General features: G+C 37.0%; 1 protein-coding gene across 1 annotated transcript in view; it reads right to left on the reverse strand.

Annotated features, from left to right (window-relative positions):
• The window catches only part of Sclp (leucine rich repeat containing protein 20 sclp), a 50,264-nt gene that overhangs the window by 3,580 nt on the left and 24,085 nt on the right, over positions 1–22,599 (reverse strand). Inside the window, exons 2-3 of the mRNA XM_090380570.1 lie at positions 11,231–11,374; positions 4,125–4,292 (exon numbers count right to left, since the gene is read on the reverse strand). Coding sequence (XP_090236696.1) covers positions 4,125–4,292; positions 11,231–11,374 — 312 coding nt within the window. The remainder of the gene's footprint in view (positions 1–4,124; positions 4,293–11,230; positions 11,375–22,599) is intronic.

Raw genomic sequence — 22,599 nt, forward strand, 5'->3', positions numbered from 1 at the left:
AAGGGAAGATGTTTAGACTGGATTGCAGGAAGTTTTATTTTAGCCAGTGAGTTATAAATTACTGAAATAAGTTACCTGCATGGGTGGTAGAGGCTGATAGTTTGGGGAAATTCAAAGGTCAGCTGGACAATTACCTAGGGGAAGAGGGAAACGCACTGGTTGTATATTTCCTTTTCTTTTATTAATTATTTATTTTTTTAATTTTCTTCTTATTATTTATTTTATTTATTATTATTATTAATAATTAATTAATTTATTATTATTATTTTTTTTTTTTTGGCTGGTGCAGCATGAGCCATAGCCTTCCTTGCATCATGTGACCATTGCTAATACTAATACACTAACTTTCCTAGTGAAGGATTTTTTTATGTACGGTCAGGTGAAGAACCCTGGTTGTAAGAAGTGACTTTAGGAATTCAAGGATACTGCCTTTCATCTGGTATACCTCCTTGCATAGCTGAAGGAGGGGCCGGACATCAATTTAGTTGAAGGCGGACTGGATATTTAGATAAACAATTGCCATCTCTGCCCTATCTTGTAGAGCCTCCAGAATGGTGTTGGTGATGGTGGTTATGTAATCTTAATTGTGTTTAAAGCAAAATTAACAATCAATTAGCAAAGGAACACAAAAATCGGAATACACTTTTCACAGACAGGAATAAGTCACAAAGTAAAGGGGGTGGGACAAAAAAACAAGAAAGAAATTCAAGGAAACTGCCCTGACCATAGTATTTATTTTTCAACTTAATAACCAAAATCCTTTTACACTTATCCCATCATATTCAACCTCCATGTTTTGAAAATGTTGACGAATCCATGAAAACAGTCACCATTACCTTCTCCAAGCTGACAGCTCAATATAGAACATAACGGTAAAACAGCAGTTCTATTTCTGACGATGTGAAGGTTGAATATGGTGCCTCTTAGTGGTTACCACTATAACTGAGGTTTTTTCGCTGCGATTTTTCAGAATCTGATAAAGTGACGTGACAAATGTATAAATATTTTTAATGATTATGTTGACAAATAAGTGTTATGCTTACCTCTTTCATCCTCCCCAAGCTTACTTTTTGACTTATTTGAGTTTGATAAGTTTGTAGTCTCAAATAGAGGGGAACAGTATTTTTGGTGCATATACTATACTATATATATATACGGTATAAAATTTTTTTTTCAATAATTAGAACCTTTATATGAACGCGTGCAAAGTTACGGAACGTAACAGTGAACCAGAATCTGTCTTCTTAGTTGTTGTAATATGGTTTTAGGAGCATTAGCGAAAGAGACTAAGGAGCCTAAGAGGAGTTCAATGGGTCGAAGAATGTGTTTTGTCATTCATTATTAACAAATAATGAATTTTAAATTTAAAACTTTTGTTTTCAATATTTCTCAGGTGTCTGACAAAGGAAACGACTCTCTGGTTACGAATACAGAAAAAGAAAAAAAAAAAAAAAATGAAAAGCGACCAAATTAAAAAAGCAACAAGTTCAATTACCAGGTTTCTGGACATCCAGCCATAGCCAGGTCCATCGACTTCGATTTCCTTTAGCTTTATTACTATTGATGAAGAAACCGAAACACGTGAAACAGTCAACACCTGTCCAAGGTGTTGACAATCCAATTCAGCAAAAAACACCCGAATTTGCAAGTGAAGCAAATTCGGATGAAGAGGAAAGTGAAGATCGAAATAGTGGTATACAGGATCAACTAATTTCACTTAGTGATCCCGGTAAATGGCCACAAATTTTAAATAATAAAATATGAATGATGTTAGCTGAAAACAAAACAGGACAATTAAAAAAATTTGATTTTCCAAAAGATAAAGATAATAATAGAAGAAACTTTTCTATTGAATATTATACTAAAAATTACAAAACGATGAATCACTTTCGCGTAATTGATTACTGCATTCGATTTAGCAAAATGCTGTATTTTGTTGTAATTGTAAATTATTTTTGAATAGTACCGTTTCAGTTCCACTTGTAAAGGGTGGATTCAAAGACTGGCAGCGTTTAACAAGAAATTCGAATATTCACGAAAGCAGCAAGGTGCGTGCTGAATGTACTAACAAATAAATTTGCGTAAAAACTCAGAATTACAAAATACAGTAGATGCACATAATCACAGTCTGATAAATCAAGAAAAAATAAGATGGCAACAGTATTAAAGAGAATTCTTCTTAGCATTCAATATTTGGCAAAACAAAATTTGGCTTTAAGGGGTACTAATTCAAAATTATTCGATAATTTTTTTGCAATTAATACAAATGATTGCCAAATTTGATTTCACTTTATCGGAACATCGATCGTACAGTATTCAGATTGATAAACTTCACCTGCCACATTATTTAGGAGACAAAATTCAAAATGATATTTTAAATATAATAGGAAAAAGGATAAGGACAAAAATTTTAGGTCAGTTACAGGAAGCTAAATATTTTTCTTTGATTTTATATAGTACACCTGATGCCAGGAAGAATTGACAATTATTTTAAGATTTGTAATTCATAATGATGAAACACAAAAAATTGAAATTAGGGAACATTTTTTAGGTTTCTGTGAAATTGAAAATACGACTGGTAGTGTGCTAACTACTTCATTTTAGAATTTTTGGAAAAATATAACATTAACATGTACCTTGCGCTGCATATACTTTGAATTTAGTGGCGAAAGATGCTGCAAAAATATCTTTTGAGACAATCTTTTTTTTTTCTTTTGGAATTATACAGGAACTATAATCTTTTTTCTGGTAGTACTAAACGGTGGGCAATATTAAAAAACAAAGTTTCAAATCATTCTCTGAAACTTTTGTCTCCAGCCAACGCAAATTAATGTATTTTCGTTATTTTATTTTTAACATATTTACTTTATGTATCATAATATATGTTATTTTGTTTTTAAAAAAATAAAATTATATATTATTTTGGAAATATTTTTTTAAAATTCCCAAAAAAAAAAAAAAAATGATATACAAAAAAAATGACCGTGGGGGTGGGGGAAGGGAGGCAATAAGAAGTTTGCACCAGGGCAACTATATATCCTGGCGCGGCCCTGCACACACACACACACACACACACACACACACACACACACACACACACACACACACACACACACACACACACACACACACACACTCGATATTAAAGGGTCTTGATTTTAAATATGGCCCGGGGCCTATTTCATCCTTAATCTACCCCTGAGAGATTACCTCTAAACAAATCTATGCTGCGACTGCAGTATAACTGCATTCCTGTCTAGATGGTCCTGCATTACTTCTTTAACCAGTGACTCCATTATTTTCTCTCGAACAGAAGTTAAGCTAACAGGTCTGTAATTACTAGTGTTACCTTTTAATCCTCCTTTATGATTTGAGGATACATTCACACATCTTCAGTCCATAGAGATCTTCCCTGAATCCTCTGCTGCCTCCCAAAACAGCAATGAGACAAGTGTGACTTTGTATCGGGCATGCAAATCACGAGCATGTGACAGCCATGTAAGCTATTTCTGAAAAGAACTTTACAGTGACTATCACAGATGACTATGCTTTGACTTATGCCTCTGTTGTGTGTCACAAACTCGTGTCTATTAGGGAGAGATAATTAATCAGTAAACATTATTTTATTGTGGTCGTTTTCTTTATATACTTTTAATCTTAAATGTTATCCGTATAACGTCTTATAAAAAGCAATGATTTTATAAATAGAATTATGTAAGATTTACAGATATAAGGGATTATAAGTGTTTTTGTCCCAACGGTGTCAGTGATTATCTCTTGTTGTAAGTGTCAATTTGACCAATATCTAATAAAATTATTAACGCTTACGAAATGCATAATATAAAATTTTCTTGTAATGTCTAAATAAAATAAAATAAAATATGTCCCAATACCCCCCACCCCCTTTTCTTTTGGAAAAAAAGGGGGGAGATATTGGGCATCCTTCATCTTTGTCTGGACAACTGGACACCTCATTCAAAAAACGGGATGTCTGGTTGCACTAGCTGAAATAATGTTCAAACCAATGCTCTCTCTCTCTCTCTTGCTACTTTGAATAGTTTCCTACCGATAAACAAATAATTTCTGTTTTTTAGTATCTGTGCTCCCTAATTAGCAGACATTACCTGAAATGTAATTTTTCCTAGCATTCAGGACACTGAGTCTTGGTAACTTGAATATTACCCTGGGTAATGTGAAAAAATCGTTGTGAGAAATGTCAAGTCGTTGTATAGGAGTCACTTCTCGAAGCTCTTCCGGTAGTGTACTAAGTCTGTTATGAGACAGGTTGAGATCTGTAACAAAATAAAGTGACAGTTAAACAACAAACAAAATATCGCACATCGCAAAATATACTCCGTTTATTTTACTATATATTTATGAAGAGATACAATTTGATATAAACAAACCTATACTAGTTTTCACTAAATTCTGTCAATAATTTATTGACCAATGAGCAGGGATCGAAATCAGGGCCGGAAGAAGGTATTTCTGTGCTCGAAGCAGAAAGATTTTTCGGCGCCTTTACTAAGGATATGGATTTTTTGCCTCACTGTTCTGTTTTTGGTGCCCCTTAAAGAATGGCGCCCCTGAAAAGGGGCCCTACTAGCCCGTGCCTTAATCCGGCACTCATCGAAATGGAAATTTTTCGAATAAAAAGTGGAACGATCTTTAATAAAATCTTATTTTTAATAATCATGATATTACCGATAGGCGTGGTGATTCCATCTCGCTCGGATATATTCAGAACACCCAAAGGGCCTAAATAACACACAAGAAAAAAAAATATATATATTATATTAGGGTCACCCAGTAATTTCTTACATATACCCATATACAGGGTCCAGTCACATTATTATGACCACCTATGCGCGCCTTTCGCAGCCAGCCGCCGTGGGAGGGACTCAATAAGTCCGCGGAAGGTTGCTACGGGTATTTGTGACTATGCAGACTGCAGTGCACCCCAGAGTTCCTGTAGGTTCCTTGGTGGAGGATCCATCCGTCTGATGTGAGGTGGTCCCATAGATTTTTAATTGGGTTAAGATCCGCGAATTCGGTGGCCAAGTGAGTAGTTTGAAGTCTTTGTCATGCTCCTCAAACCACTCACGGACAATTCTGGCGACATGGCATGGCGCATTGTCTTGCTGATAGATACCATTGCCCCCAGGGAAAACGGTCAACGTGTACGGGTGTACTTGATCGGCGACGATCGATAGGTAACCATTTGCATTCAGAGTGCCCTCCCGAGGTATCAGCGGAATATGCCATGAAAACATTCCCCAAATCATAACGCTGCCCTCCCCCCCCCCCCTATCACCAGCCTGCCTTATACCAATAATCGTGTCCCGGTGTCTGTTCTCGGAGGTTTCACGCCTAATACGCCACTCTATCCACTCAGTGAAGCAGAAACCGTGACTCATCGGAGAAGGCCATCCGTTGCCACTCGGTCGAAGTCCAGTTTCGGTATTGTTGTGCAAACTGACGGGTTGTTTCCGATGAACGGCCGTCAGCATGTGTGCTGTGACCAAGCGTCTGCTCCGAAGCCCAATGCGCAACAAAGTTCGCTGCACTGTTCTGGAGACTTTCTGGTGGCCCCACGATTCATTTGGATGGCCAGTTGAGCAACAGTAGCGCGCAGATCGGTCCTGACCAACCGTTTCAGTCGACGTTCACCTCTGGGATCGATGGCTCATGGGGCTCCACAATTGGCACGTCGGGTCGTCAAAACTGTCCCAATCGTACAGTCTTGATACACTTTCACCACTGCAGCACGTGAGCATTTCATAAAGTCCGCTGTTTCGGAATTGCTGGCACCCCCCCTGGCCCGATAACCGATGATCATGCCTTTTTCCAAGTCTGATAGGTCGCGTGCTTTGCCCATAACAGAGGCTGTTACTGTGTTCACGGATGCTGAACATCAAGCCGTATATGCTTGCGGTGTGTGAACTTGGCACGTGCGCTGTATGATTCGCTAGGCGTGTGTGATGTCTGCATTGAGGGGTCATAATATTGTGACTGGACTCTGTATATATTATGTCTGTAAATTGCGTGTATTCTTTGGTCGATTTGCCGGTTTTTCTGGACGGAAAAATTGTTTCTGGGGAGGAACCTTGCTATGTACGCCTGAGACCGAGTGAAACCACGGAGTGAAAAAAAAAAAAATAATAATAAAGTTACTCGCGTCATCGACCCCAGGCTTCTTCCACCTGGTGTACGGAGGGTAGTGACGATACCAGTGTGCTACACGCGCAGACGGACCTAAATAACAAAAAATAAATGACAAAATTACAGAAGTGAATTGGAGAATGGTAATAGCTATACTGAATACAATGATCTCTCTCTTAAAGCAGCGCGTCTCCATAACGAATCATGCTGAAAATACAAGCGTCAGTGCCATCCAAGTTGAAATGTCTTGAGGGAGAAGGGCTCAGGGTCTTATCACATTGTTCTAGACTACCCTAAGTATACACTGTGGAATGAAGGTCGAGGAAACGTAGGCAAATCGGTGTCGGTCTACGAGGAGACCGACACCGATTTGCCCACGTTTCCTCTAAATCAATGTTTCCCAACCTTTTTGATGTGAAACATCTTGGCGGCACATACTAAATCTTTCGGTCTGAAGTAAAACCGATTGGTAACGAAAATGCGAGACGGAAATGCCGCAAATAACGTGACTTTTTAAATTATGCTATTTCGGTTTGTGACCGCATTTCTTTGCTCAGTTTGAGTCACATAAACTTAAGAGGGCTTTGACCTTTTTTTTTCTGGTGCTTGGGATGTTTTTTTTTTTTTTTCTCTCTCTCCTCCTGACTACGGGATATCTGTCGTCTTCTGAGGACCAACAGGGCTTAAGGCCTGCCTCCGTGAGGACAGGATGGTTTGTTGTGGAGGCTTTTTGGTTTTGCCTCTTCAAATTTATACATTCACAGTGTCCTGTATGAAAGCTACAGATTTAAGCGGCGGAGTTAAACGTTCCTGGTGCCGCCAAATGACGCTAACTTAGTCACTAACGTTGATTCGGAAGAGTAAGTAGCGGGGATGAGCATAAAACGTAACATCATTCAAAACTTCGGTTCTAGCTGTTTGAACTTAAAAATTTAAATGGTTTTGATTTTCCTCAAAGATGTTTTCACAAAATAAAACATCTTTAGTGCAGGGTACACACGTGGTTTTTTTTTTTAAACATTTCCGACAAGTATATTCATTGCGATGATTTTCGCAAAATAAGAGAATGACATGTCGAACTAACGCAATCGATAAACAGATTAAACATTCATACTTGTGGGAATAAACTGCATGGAATTAGGTAAACCTGAATGAATTCTGTTCTTTTTAATGCCAAGATTTTGAATGAAACAGCCTTGTAAATGCGTTCCAATACTCATATCAATCCAAAGTGGATGACATCATAACTACTATAATAGTTCATCTATTAATAGGAGCTAAGTTGGAGTTAGTTCAGCAATTTCAAAACGCGTTTTACGTTTTATATTTCATAACTTTGCAGACGATTTTAATTATAAATCTGGTTTATTTTGATGTTACATATTCACGTGCTCAAACCATCATTATTCTGATAGACTAAAGCCCTAAAAAAAAAAAAAAAAGCATGTTTCACATGCTTTTTTTTTTTATCTTAAAAAGCACTTTTTAAGATTAAATATTTATTTAATCTTCGCAATGAAAAAAGAGACCCTGTTATAAAGGAAGAACAATAAAATAGCTAGAGTTATAGGATTATTTGGGAATTACGTGATTGAATAATAGCTTTTGTATGGATAATAATGGATAATAAACGAGAATTTCTTAGCTCGTTTATTTATTTAACTGTTCTTTGCTCATTTTTTTTTTTTTTCATTCTGCCTCTCTCTCACTCTTTCTATATATATATATATATATATATATATATATATATATATATATATATATATATATATATATATATATATATATATATATATATATATATATATATATATATATATCTCTTCCAATAGTTTTTCAATTTTTTTTCTCATAATTTTCACCTAGCAGGTGATTCCTCCTGGGAATTTGGAACTCTTTGCTGTGGACCTTCATTTATGAATGCCACAGCGTTTCTGAGTCTCTCTCTCTCTCAGGAAACTACTGAACGATTTTGGGCTGATTAATATGTAGCAAAAGCAAAACACGCTTCATTTTGATATTTTTTTCTTGTCAAACGAGGGATATATCCATAAGGCATACCTAGGCCTTATTTGAGACCTCATGGTTTACCTCCCATTTTATCTCTGACTACATTTTCACGTAAATTTTAAAAGCTTTTTATAAGTGCTATATGAACATTTCAATAAAACATTTGGGGGGGGGGAAGCTAAAACATTTGCCATTCACACATAAAACAAACAAGACACCCTTGCACTCGAACAAAACAATGAAAGCCCACGACACATGCGCAATAACTAAGGTTAAGTACCAACAGATGATCAAAACACTACTGACATCTATCGCCAACATACATGTTTCTAACAGAACGAATGGCGGTGGTCCTTGTAGGAGAGCTAAGCTTGTTTGGCCCCACTACCTTGCTTGTTACTTATAATGCTAAAGAAACACTGCTTTAAAGCAGTCACTTACACCTTCCTAAATTAAAGAGAAAATTTAATTAATGCAATAGAACTTGGGGTGGAAGTTTTAGAGGTCATCCAAATTATGCTAGGCATAAATTCGACCCTGGATGTAGCGCACTCTACTTAAATAAAAAGACAAACTGGGAAATCCACCTCTTAAAAACTTTTCAAACTTAGATACTTTTACAGATATAAATTCCTTGATTAATTCATATAGGAATTTATAATTTTTAACATTTTATATTTAATTTTATTCATATAATTTATTTTTGTATAATTTTATAATCATGTATAACTTTCACACATAATTGAGATGTTAACCACATTTTGTGCTTTACTTTATTAAATTTAAAAATATATATATTGACAGAGAAATATTAATTAATTATGCAGTTTATTATTGTCTATGCGCGTTGTTATTATCCCTTTTACTTTAAATTTGAGAGCACTATATCACTTTCTTTGACTTATAAGGAATGATTGTTTTTATTTCAAATATTTAATGGCTATTTTTTATAAATATCTTGAAATTTTAGTAATAAATATAATGAATATAGCATTCATGTCATAACCTCTTCAAATTACAAGTCAAATTTTTATCTTCTTCTTTTTATTTTTTTTATAAAACGAGTTCAATAACCTACACACTTAGTGATTGATTATGAAGTTTTCAACGACTTAAACAGAATTACACAACAGTGTTCGCGCCGATCCAGGTAAAAGATAAATACAATATAGAATTCTGTTTTCTGGCCAGGGACAAATATCTTCCTTTTTTTTTTTTTTTTTTTTTTTGTCTGGCCTCTCTTGTCTATTTTTTCTGAAAAAAAAAAAAATAATAATAATAACAATGATAATAAACGATTGTTCACGTTCGCATTATTTCAAATATGCCGTCTTAATGAAAAGCCCAGAGAACTGTATTGGTTCAAAAGATGAAATAGATTTACTTATTAAACGAAACTATGTTGGTTTTACTGTACTAACAAAAGTATAATACTTTTCTGTGTATTTAATATTAATTTTTCTCTCTGCGTACAGTATTATGTACAATAAGTTGTATCAGCATTTCTCTCTCTCTCTCTCTCTCTCTCTCTCTCTCTCTTAAATCTTTAATTTATGTATAATTAAGGCCATCCGAAGTTCGGTAAATTCTAAGATCTGCCTCTTTATGCATGTTCGTGACTGCATGCTGTGCAGGAAAAACAAAAACGCCATTTTGGGAATTTGGAAACAGAATTTTCTATTTTCGATACAAACACCCACATTTGTGAAAGTTGTTTTGTATATTATTACGCCATCGGTTCCCTTAGTGTTATGCAATTCCATAATATTTGGTAATATATATATAAACACTGATTCAGATGTAGAGATTAAGTAACCCATGAAAAAACAAAACTGTATTTGATATTACCTCCTGTTATTATTGATATATATAGAAATATTTGCACTAAATTATAATTTTGTTATGAGAGAATCATCTCCAGATTTATTTAGTGTTTATCCATTAAAAAAAATAATAATAATAATATGGTCAACTACTGAGTGCCGGGCACTCAAGGATGAAGGGTGCGTAGTCACGAATGGTCGTTAGTGTAGTATCTCAAATAGAGAGCTTTATGGTAACAGAAAAAAAAAGTTTCTAGTACACCGGCTTGGCCTAAAACTGAGGAACTAACGAAAACGTTGTCTATTTGAGTCTTTCCAGTTGTGAATAACAAGGGTGGGAGAAGCGACTCCGGCTTCTTCCTGGAAGCGATTAAAGTCTTGGGGGGAGAAGCGACTGGCAGGTGAGGGTCGTGCAAGACTCCGCGCAGGCGTCTCCCCACCACCGCCGCCTCAACACTAGCTCTCTGAGTACCTCTTTGCCGGGACAACTCCAGCTTCGCAAAATTTATAAATTACCTTTATAATTATTAACTAACTATTTAGCAACCTTTTTGTCACCAAAAGGAGAGTTACTTGGTACAAAGAAGTGCGCTATCGAAGTGCAATAAAAAAAAAAATTATTTTTATTTTAACACAAAAAAGTAAATGGTAGATTTCAATCGGAATAGTTTTCCCTTGATAAGCATCGAATAACACATAGCTAATGTGATTTTTAAATTTTTAGCTCCATTAGCGACGGAAATGGGGGGGAACACAAAAATTACTCACATTTTCCTGTCTGGCGCCGCCATTTTTAATTTAAAAAATTATACTTCAAACCTACTCTTTGAGCTCTTTCCAACGGTGTATAATAAGCTATAGGTTGTTGGCAACATTTTTGTCCCCCCACATTTCCCCCCATTTCTCAGACAAATTTTTGTCAACAACGATCAATATGGCGTTATGTTGGCCCACATGATGTACAAACCCATGCAAAATTTCAAATCAATAGGTTGAGTGGTTCCAGAGATACAATGCTGTGACAGACGGACGGACAGACAAGTGACATTATAAGGGTCCATCTTTAGACTACGGACCCTAAAAATGGAAAAGATGATATGCAGATGGGAATTCTGTCGATTCTAAAGTATCTCCAATAAGACATTTTCTTTAACCCTTTAAAACCGGCAACATGATTCTACTTGACATTACTGTAAAATATATAAAGTCAAGAAGTCAAATTATTTAACACCAACCTGAAAGAAACGTGAATTTAACAGCAAACTTTGGAGGTAGTTTCCTTAACACATTTGAAGATAAGTCACAGGAAAGGAGAACAGTATTCCTCATCAGATGGTATATCGCATCGGGGAATGACATTAATTGGCATTCTGATAAATCTGCAAAGATAAAAATTGAGAGATTTTAAATTTCAACAAATAAATAAGTTTGTTGTATATTACCGAATTATCAAATACAGTCAATACAATTCATTTTTTAAATTCATTAAATTATCTGGAATTCATCGAATTTAAGCAAAATATCTTATATTAGATGAATTCCAAATTGACCCTTTAAACAGTGATTCCTAATTTTCGTTTTGAAATAAAACATAATTTAAATTTACTTAATTTAAATTCTTAGTCTTTCACTCGCAAACACAACCATCCCAACTATCAGGATGCACACTAACTTAGGTGCCATCTTTACATGAAGGTGTAATATCACCACCACATCGAAAGACTACTATCAAAATCCTGTCAGATGAGCTGGTTGGCTAGAGTAGCTGCTCACGTAACTGAAATAACAAATAATACGAAAATATATCAGCACCTATGTTTATCCGATGCTGCACTATGCCTCAGAAATCTGGGCCTCAACTTATACTAATTCAAGAAGGTTTATTCCACTGAATACTGGTTCCAACAGTGGTTGATGCACAAGTTCGCCACCCTCGCAAAACTGAAATGGCTTCCTCATTACACTTCTCATGACTGTCGTCATTAGTTAGAGAAAGAGGCCTCGTCTTCACAGTAAAAATAAGAACAGGAATCATATCAGGACCAAATATTTGGGAACAATGCTAATGGGGAATCTCCCAATCTGGACTGAGGTTGGGACCTGTTTTTGTCCATGCCCAACCAACTGATCTCTGACCGGTTCTTACCAATTAAAATGCAGTCAATCAACAAATTATTTAAATTTAGAAATCATATACACTCAGTGATCACTGAATTATGACCACCTACCTAATACAGTGTTGGGCCACCATTCGCACGGATAACGTTCGCTTTTCTTCTAGGGATTGACTTCACTAGATGTCTGAAAGACGTTTGTAAGGATCTGCAGACATGCTGACTACAAGCTTTCCAGTATCGGAATAGATGATGGTTGCGTGTCCATAGGCACCACTTCCCGTTCGAAATATCCCCCAGGTTTTCAATTGAATAGAGATCAGGAGAATTTGGAGACCAATCACCCATCCTAATTGTGAACATTGCCGACCTGATGACAAGGCGCATTATCGTCTTCTATCCGGAGAAAATGCAACATGGCAGGGTGCACATGGTCTCCTAAGAGCTGCCATTAAAAAAAAAAAAAAAAAAAAAAACCTGTTTATTTGGGTTACTCGGAAAGTTACGTGATCTACCCATGTGCATTCGGGGGGGGGGGGGGAGGAACCTTGCTATCTACGCCTAAAATCGACTAACTCAGTCACGAAGTGAAAAAAGCCCATAAAAGTTCCTTGCTTCATCGACAGGGTTCGAACCCTGGCCTTTTCCACCGGGTGTGGGGAGGACGGTGATGATACCACTGTGCTACAACCGCGCAGACTGAGCTGCCACTAGTATGGTCAACTTATGGTCACTAGTATGGTGAAACGTTGGTCCATATGCACCACGGGGTACTAGTTCTTGCTAACAAAACATGCCCCAGCCCCATATTAAGCAACTACTGCCACCTGCCTGAATGGTAGGCACCGTGCACGATGGGTCCATGGATCGTGTTGCTTGCTTCGTGCCACACGCATGAAGGCGTCCGTCAGTGTTTGCACAAGGTATTTGGAGACTCATCCGACCAGCACACTCTTTTCCAGTTCTCTAGTGGTCAACCAGCGTGTTGATACCACAGTATTCGCTGTCGACGATGATGAGAGGATGTCTCTTGGGTCTGCTGTGGAACCCTATACGTTTGAGTGTGTAGCGCATCCTCTCCATATTGTATTACGTTGTCAACTGTTGCACTGTGACCTGCTCTCCAGCCAGTACAACAAGTGGCACTCTTCGTTCACTATGAACAGGGCCGGCTTAAGGCACGATCGAGCGGTTCCCCCGAACAGGGCCCAAAATTCTCCGATTTGCTGTAATTTTTAAGTCGGAGAGGGCGCACCAAAAAATTTCGCACAGGGCGCTGATAGACCAAGGGGCCGCTTCTGACTATGAATGTCCATCTTGTGTAATCCTTTACAGTTCTATCTGCCGGAGGTAGTTTGACTGGTTCCACAGCATTGTTTGTACGTACCCACGTACAAACAATGCCATGCCGTTCCCCGTATAGAAGCATCCGATGCATGAGCTCCCACAATCATTCCCTTTTGAAACTCCGGTTTTTAGCGCCATAAAAAATCGAACATCATTTGAAACTCCATGATATCTTTACTAGATTCCATAACTGCTAAGCCGACCGGGCTAGCCGAGTGGGTAAAGTACCTGCCCGGCAACCCAAAGGTCGCGGGTTCGATTCCCGCCTCGGGCTTGGATCAAAGTACTGCAAAAACCTTGGGAGGTGCAATATGGCCACAGAAGCCGATGCGCCAACAACTACCAAATCAAAAAAAAAAAAAAAAAAAAAAAAACCATAACTGCTACTTTATCACTTTGACTTGCACGACCAGGTGAACATTACCAATGCTCTCGCACAATATAAAAAGCTGTTCGGTTTTTTCTACTTTACGTAGGGGATGGTCATAATTCAGTGATCACTGAGTGCAAATTGCAGAAAGAAAATCTTGTGGAAAATCCCCGTGTGAATTTATTTTTAATATCTTTATTCTGTAACCGTCCCTGCATATGGGATTTTTGTTGAACACTAAAGTTTCCTTGAAACTGTCAAGCTAGAAACAATAAACATCGAAGCAAATAGTCCTCACTTTGAACCAAAGAGACCGTAGGGTTTGTGCGACTGTAAATGCAGATTTATTTAAGTTACCGGAACTCTCCGGTGCCATTTGGTGTAATAAACTGAATACTGAACGGGCCGACAGCGCTCTGTTGGTCCCGCTCAGGCAATTTACCTTGACCTAAGGAAAGACTGGCATAATCACCTATGAATGGAGTACTTCCCTCGCTAACATTTTCAACTATTAAATTGTCTTACATTTATGTTTTGTGTATAGTAATTGTAAATAATCAAATTCCTTATATATATATATATATATATACAAATACATACATACATACATACATACATATATATATATATATATATACATACATATATATATAAATTTATTCATAGTAAAGAGTATTTATTTATTAGGAAACTTTCACTCAAATGCTCAGCTTTGAACTAATGAGGTGCCAATTAGTACCGACACGGACGTTTGAGTGATTTTGAAGACATTGAAGTTTCAATTTATTTTTAACCAAAAAAAGAATGTTCATATCGAAGCTGCTAGACATATTTCAAAACGAATCAGAACCGCAACTAGAATTAATAGTACAGCTGTGTAGGTTGTTTTTAGGCATTTTTTCCATGCCTTAGATGCAGCACAGATCGACACTATTCTCCTGTCTTTAATCCGTTTAGTTATTTGGTGTCAAAGGGAATTACAGGAAATTACACTATACCAAGCGGTGAAAATACTGTATTTACTCTTTCGTAGGGAATTCTCTCTTGTGTTTAATTTTCGGTCGCGTCTTAACCATTGGTAGCGACTTTTTTTTTCTCTCTATTTTTCTTTTTTTTAGTTATTGTAAGCAGCGTATTATACTTTTTTTTTTGTTTGTTTTTGGTCTGTGGAGGATTGAAATTTATATTAATCCAGACCACATAAGTGTAACAACAGCAAGAAAATTTGATTTCCGGATTTTGAGAGGAAATCGGACTTTGGAGGAGATGGGACGATCATCCTGATCGTCCATGTTGAAAATGCATCGCATCCCACCCACAGGCGAATGTAGAAACTACTGGAAACTATCACTAGTGACGCCAGGAAATGTTTTTTTCCTAACTACGAAAAGGGGTTTTATACTAAGTGCTTGTAATTGAAAAAAAAAAAAAAAAATTACTTTCAAAATATTCATTCTTACAGAATCGATGTCATGAGGAGCTCACTTAATTCTTAAAGATGATAATTATGAACCTTAGGTTACAATAAAGTTACCCGAGTTTCTGGAAAGAAAAGCGGAATTTGATGTATTTAGCTTCATTTCTGATTTTTCAAATAGGCTGTATAAATTTTATAGTAATTTTTTTACACCAACAAGAACTGCAAGTGCTACGAGTGGCACGCGTGCCATTGGCCACCCGTGGTTTAATCGATATAACATTGTTGCCAGTCTAACAGTGGCCTCACTATCGATGGGCTTGCCAGCTAAGACCAACTACTTCTCACACATAACTAATTGCTTAACAACGATTTTTTGCGCACCATAGCAATAGCTGCTAATGCGCAGTGAACATAAACATACAAATAAGGCAAACTTAACAGAGAGCTCGACAAGCTATGTAAAACCTAACAACAGTCTCGAGATTATTGCAACAAAGTGCAAATACTGCTACTGAATGGAAAAGAGCGCTATATTATTTATCACATTACAAAAATTACAGTATTTTTATGTTATTTTGCCTTTTTTTTTTTATTAAATTCAAATAATAAATTCCTGCTTATAATTGTTCCGGCCACCGCGGACTGAGGAATTTAACTCTATTATAATTATTTTATTTTATTTATTTTATTATTATTATTTTTTGCATCAGTGAGAAGTAAACCAGAATAACAATTACTGTCCCGCATCCATTACTACATAACACAGGGTGGTTCTTTAGTTGGACCACCTAGAATACTTTGTTGTATACCCAAAATGAACAGAAACAGTATAATGAAATTTGAAGTCTAAGTGGTCTACATACATTCCGGATGGAAAAGACCTGAGTTCCAGTGCCATCGATGATGGGAGGAATTTTTATGGCCTTTTTCACAACGTGGCTGAGTTAGTCGGTCTCAGGAGAGGGTAGCTTGGTTTTTTTTATTCCCCCCCCCCCGGAAGCTCGGTTTTTCGTCCAGCAAATCAGAAAATTAGAACAGACGCAATTTACAGACAATATACGAGGAGCAATATGGCCTTAGTCGGTGACGCTCCTAAAATCCTACAACAACAACAACAACACCCTATAACCATTAGTGATGTAGGAGTGGCGCCATAAGCAGCGTGTCTAGACATGTACCCGATGTATGCAATAGCGTTAATGTTGGTATAAACGTTAAGCCTGAAGAGTTAGTTTAAATTAACATCACATTCATTCGGGCAGAAGCAGATTAAATGTGGATTTCAAGCAAGAAAATCACCAGGAAAGAAAAACATTTGGAAGAAAACCTGAATGATTGTAGCGCTAACCATAAATTTTCAATGAAAGTGTTGAACACATGAAAATCTGTTTACAAAGATGTTCTCACAAATCCTTAAAAAAACCGTATAGTATAAACTTGTTTTACCATACAGAACTTGTTAGAGAATAGTTAAAATAATTAATCGTTATATGTTTAGACTATTAGTAATAAACCGATTTTAAACCTCGCGGTTTTACCCTGTAAATTGAAGATGGTGAACCAGTTTAAAGAAGCCCAATGATGTACAAAATAAGTTCACGTGCAGTCATCCAATATGTGGGAAAAAAAGAAACTAAAGCCAAACGCAATTCACGAGGATATGGTAAAAACATCGGGGGAGGATTCCCCTTCCTGTTCCGTGGTTAAGAAGTAGACAGTAGAATTTAAACAGGGGAGGGAGAGAGGAAGAGTCTTGAAGACGGCTCGCTGTGGAAGACTTGCAACTGCTATCACTCTAGTTGCCCTCGTGGGTAGCACTGTTGGTATAATCACCGTCCTCCCCACACTGGGTGGAAAAAAAAATTTGAGTTCGAATCCCGTCCATGACAAAAATTCTTTGTGTCTTTTACACAATGTGGCTGAATTAGTCGGTCTCAGCCAGGGTAACATGGTTTTTCCGTCCAGCAAACAGCAAATTGACCACAGAACATGTGCATGATCACAGAACGTATGTAATGTGTCTTTACACATTACATACGGAGCAATTATGGCTTAAGTTGCTACTGCGACTAAAATCAACAAAACATCACTCTAGTTGTTGGCAGTGTGCATGATCTGTTGATGAGTGATCGACGAGTGAGAGTTTGATATACTGCCAGTCTTGGGCATTTTATCTGAACCCATTATAGTGTGGCCATAATCACAGAGGTACTCACTATGAAAAAGGTTTCAAAACAATGAGTCGCAAAGTTAAGAGCAGATCAAAAACTCACAAGAGTTGTCAAGTGAATATTTGCATTGTTTTCAAGCAGATTCAGAAAATTTCGTCACAAGGTTTGTGACTAGATGAGACGCGGGTAAATTACTTTCAGCCAGATATAAAGGAGCGGTACAAACACTGGCAACTCACAGCTCTTTTCAACCCTCGAAAAAAGCCAAGCCGATTCCTTCTGCTGGCAAGGTGATGGCATCGGTTTTTTGGGATGCTGATGGAGTGTTGTTAGTGGATAGGTCGGACAGTCACAGGGTTCAAGCAGATTGCCGAAAATTTATTGCAAGGTTTGTGACCATGGATGAGACATGGGTTCTTCATTTTCAGTCAGAGACAAAGGAGCAGTCCAAACAGTGGAAACAGCTCTTTTCCCCTCCAAAGAAAGCCAAGTCGTTTTCTTCTGCTGGCAAGGTGATGGTATCGGTTTTTTGGGATGCTGATTGAGTGTTGCTAGTGGATTGCCTTTAGAAAGTCTAGACAGTCACAGAGGCATATTATGCAGACCTAGTGAAAAAATCAAAGACAAACGCCGAGGAAATTTCAGCAAAGGAGTCTTGTTCCCTCAGGACAACGCCTGCTCACAAGTTTGTCACCATGGCTGCATGAGTGCTGCTTTGATATCTCGGACCATCCCTCATATTCACTAAATCGAGCACCACTGAACTTTCACCTATTTCCTAATTTGAAAAAATACCTGGATGGTGTCCATTTTTTCACCGGCAGTAACATCACTCCTGCAGTGGATGCATTCCTGGAGGCACAAGAGAAAACTTTCGCGCAACTGGAATTAATTATTTTTCATCTATGTTGAAAAGTAACATGTTACCAGACTCCTTAAATAAACATTTCATACTCAGGCCACGAACCTTTTAAAACGCCTCTCGTATGCTAAACCTAACTTGCAGGATAAATAATAAAAGCTGGTTTTGCATAAGACAAAAAAAAAAAAAAAAAAAAGTCGAAAATTTCACCTACTAGCCTATACTGGCAGTGGATATTGCCAACTTTTAAAGCAATGTGGTACTACTGAGGTGGATTGTAAAAGTTGTGAGGCGCCAATTCGTGCAATTGCAACTGACTCTTTCATTCCAAGTACACTGGAAGTAATTACTGATTTTACAATAGTGTTCCATCTCCCGCATCCATCAACAGTAAGAAATTTTTACTGTAAGCTGAATGAAGTAGAAACATATGGCCACTTTGAAGGTGTTTCGGAGGGGGAAGGGAAAGGAAAAAAAGAAATGTTTCACATGGATTACGTGACTAAATGTTAGCAGTTGGTTTTCCTTATATACAAAAAATTATCAATGATACGTACCATTGTCAAAATATAACTCGTATTTTGGATATTAAAGTCTATATTTATATTTAAAAGAAACACTTTGTAATTAATAAAAATCTAGTTGGTGTACTCAAGAAAACTGCTAGTTTTTAACCAATAGAGCTCTCTCTCTCTCTCTCTCTTCAATTTAATTTCAAAAATATCAAAAATTACGAATAACATTTGAGTCATTTGTGGTTTACAACTTTTTTTTTTTAAAGAATAAAACTGTAAACTAAACTGAAGCGCAATTTATATCCTGTACAAGATAAAAATGAATCTACCACTATTAAATATGAGTTTTAAATATATTAAATATAGTTTTGATTTACTGCAAGCTAATTATTATTAATTATTATTATTATTAACAGCTACAAAACAGCAAACAACGTGCCTGAGGGTGCAGCTACAAAGAATTATTACATAGCTTCAAAAAGCTTGGAGTATACATTTCCCAAAGTAAAGAAAAAAGTATATGTACAGATAAAATAAACTAAATAAATAAAAGGACTCATCCGTCCTATTTAAGTGAACAGGCAGAGCACTGGTATTTCTTCACACACAATCAGAGTCTTAGAACTTAAAAGAAGAGTCTATTTTAAGTCAGGTACCGGATGAGGTTAGCAATTTCAGTTACCTCTTGAAGTGTCCGGGGGTACCAAATATCTCAATATTTGCTTTGTTCATTGATCTTGCAGTCCTGTTGTAGAAGTTGTAGTATCCATAATTTGTTCTCGCATAGGATGGTTTCAGCAGTGGATGGTTTCTTAGCGCTCTTGTCGGAGCGTTGAAATTTATTTGTGAGACGAGATGAGGGCAATTCAGGGTACCATTTAATAGTTGGTTAAGAAGGAGTAAATCGGCTTTATCTCTTCTTTTTTCTAGCGTTTAGAGTCCAAAGAATACACATCACTCTTGGTAGGATTTCTCATAGTATTCAAGGCCACTTTTAAAGCAAACGTACTGGATTGCTCTCTTTTGAATATTTTCAATTTCTAATTTTTGGTACGCAACATGTGGGGACCAGACCTGTGAGGCAAATTCTAGGGCTGGCCTAACATAGATTTTGTAAAGAAAGATGAAAAGTGCCAACTGATTGAAGTCTCGGTTAATTCTTTTCAGGAAACCTAGTTTTTTGCTAGCTGCCTTTACAATGTTAGAGACATGGACATCAAAGGAAAATGATTCTTTAATAAAGATACCTAAATTTTTGGCTGTACTAACTTTTTTGATTGCCTTGTTGTTGATACAATAAGAAAAATTAAGTTTGTTTTTCTTGTGTGCATTAGCAAAGCTCATCAGCTCACACTTGTTTTCATTGACTGCCATTTTGTTCTCCTTCAGCCACTGAATAACTCGTTGAAGAGCTTCGTTTAGGATGATGCAGTCATTGGTACTGCGAATTGCTTTATAGATTTTTATGTCGTCTGCAAATACGTTGATTTTGATTTGGTAGGCTCCAAGGGTGCTTGGCAGGTCGTTGATGTAGATAAGAAATAATAGCGGGCCTAAGGATGAACCCTGTGGGACACCAATTTCAGGACTGAAAGGATATGAGGTTTTACCTTTAAATGTCACGGACATTTCTCTACCTTCCAAGTAGTTTTCAATCCAGTTTAGTGCTTGTCCTCTGAGACCATAGTGATGCAGTTTGTTGATTAGTCTCTGATGGACTACCTTGTCGAAGGCTTTGCTTAAGTCAAGGAAGATGGAGTCGACTTGTTTTCCTTCGTCAAGCGCCTGGGATATGTTCGAAACAAACGAGATCATATCTGTGCAGGTGGAACGACCCTTGATAAATCCGTGAGAGTAATCTGACAAATTAAGTTTCATAAAGTTAAATAGCTGCTTCATTACAATGGATTCAATTATCTTTGAGAGTGTATTCAATTGACAAACTGGTCTGTAATTGTTGGGTGAGGATGGGTCTCCTTTTTTGTAAAGAGGGGTAACAATGGCCTTTTTCAGTTGAACTGGACAGATTCCACTCTCAAATACCAATTTTATTAAGTGAAGTAATGGCTTTATAAGTGTAGTTCCACATTTTTTCCATAAGACAGTAGGGATACCGTCCGGGCCTCGTGTGAGATCCTTTTTCATACTGTGGATTGTACTCAATAATTCTGCTTGGTTTATTTCAAATACTGTTAGGGTATCAATGTAGTTGAGAGGAAAATTTTCGTTACCTTCCATCCCGTCATCTGCTGTATCTGTTTTGTAAATTTCTTCAAAGCTGCTAGCAAGGTAGTCTGCCTCAGACAAAGATGACAATTCACTGGGAATATCTAGCGTGTTTACAGCCGCATTTTGATTTTTTGCTTTGAAATAGCTGAATATAGGCTTCATATCTTTTGCCTCGAAGACTCTTCTTTCGACAAAACACAGGTATTTGTTGTAGTCCTGTTTTAATGTCGTTTTAACCTGTCTTCTTAAGGAGGAATATTTATTGTAAAGGCATATTTCTTTATTTGTCTTAAACCTACTATGCATTTTTCGTTTTTTTGCCAGTAGGGATTTTAGTTCCTTAGAGAACCAGTGTGGGTAATTTTTATCAGGAACACTATAGCATGGAACAAGATTGTTAGTTACTTCATTAATGATTTGGTAAAAGCAGTCCAGTGCTTCTTGAGGATCATTGATTTTTAATAGTAATTCCCAATTACAGTTTTTAAATGCATAATTCATATCAAGCCATTTCACTTTATTGAAATTGAGCTTCCGTTTTTGTTCTAAATCCGTATTTTTAACTGATCTCTTCTTGATGGAAAAAGCCACAGGAATGTGATCTGATTTGAAAAGATTAGTTGGCTTAAAGACCACCAAAGGAAAGTTGGTGAAGACTAAATCCAAGTAGTTTTCATTTCTAGTTGGAAATTCACAGATCTGATTCAAATTTAGAGAGATGAAAATTTTTTGAAATCTACCCTTAAGTGTCCAGACATTAGTTGGATTGGCATTACATCCATTATAGGCATGTGGCATATTAAAGTCCCCTAAAACAATTAAATGGTCTATTCCCAGATGTTGATCAAGAATTTGGTCGATAGTGATCTCAAATTCCGTCATAAGAGTGTTATCTACAGGTGGTGGAAGGTAGACAAGCATAACATAGCAGATATAAGAGCCACTGCCCAGTTGGAGAAAAATTCCTTCAATGTTAGCCAAGACTTTGATTTTTGAGATAGGAATCTCTTTTTGGCAGACGATCATGAGTCCGCCACCTCTCTTATCCAGTCTATCCCTACGAATAACAACAAAGCCCGGTGGGACCAATTCACTGTCCTTAACATCCTGAGTGAGCCATGTTTCCACTAAAAAGTAGATGTCGTAGTCTTCTTGTAATATCAGGGAATAGGTGTCTTTATAGTTGCTATTGTTTAGACATTGCACGTTTTGATAGTAACATAGCAAATCATCTTGTAAATTATTCTTATTTTGCCGAACTGGAATCCTATTTTCCTGTATTTTCTTGATTGTCTGTAGTTGCTATTTATTTCCGTTTTCAATATTCGTAGGTGAGGATGGGTTTGTTGATTTTGTCCTTGTACTTACATTCTTGAGGAAAGGCAGTATCAGTGTTCCTTCAGTCCAGTTGTTAGTGTCCAGAATTCTTGCTTCGTTGTCCTCACTATATGAAACTTTAAAGGATGAGTACTCCTGTGGAAACCTTGCTTTCAGTTTGGTTACCTGAACATTTGACTTACAAAATCTGTTAACGTATTCTTGTAATTCTCTTTCAGTTGTGTCCGGGGCCAACCTT

This window comes from Mastigoproctus giganteus, chromosome 8, assembly GCF_048544385.1.
Source record: "Mastigoproctus giganteus isolate SK-2022 chromosome 8, ASM4854438v1, whole genome shotgun sequence".
NCBI classification, from domain to species: domain Eukaryota; kingdom Metazoa; phylum Arthropoda; class Arachnida; order Uropygi; family Thelyphonidae; genus Mastigoproctus; species Mastigoproctus giganteus.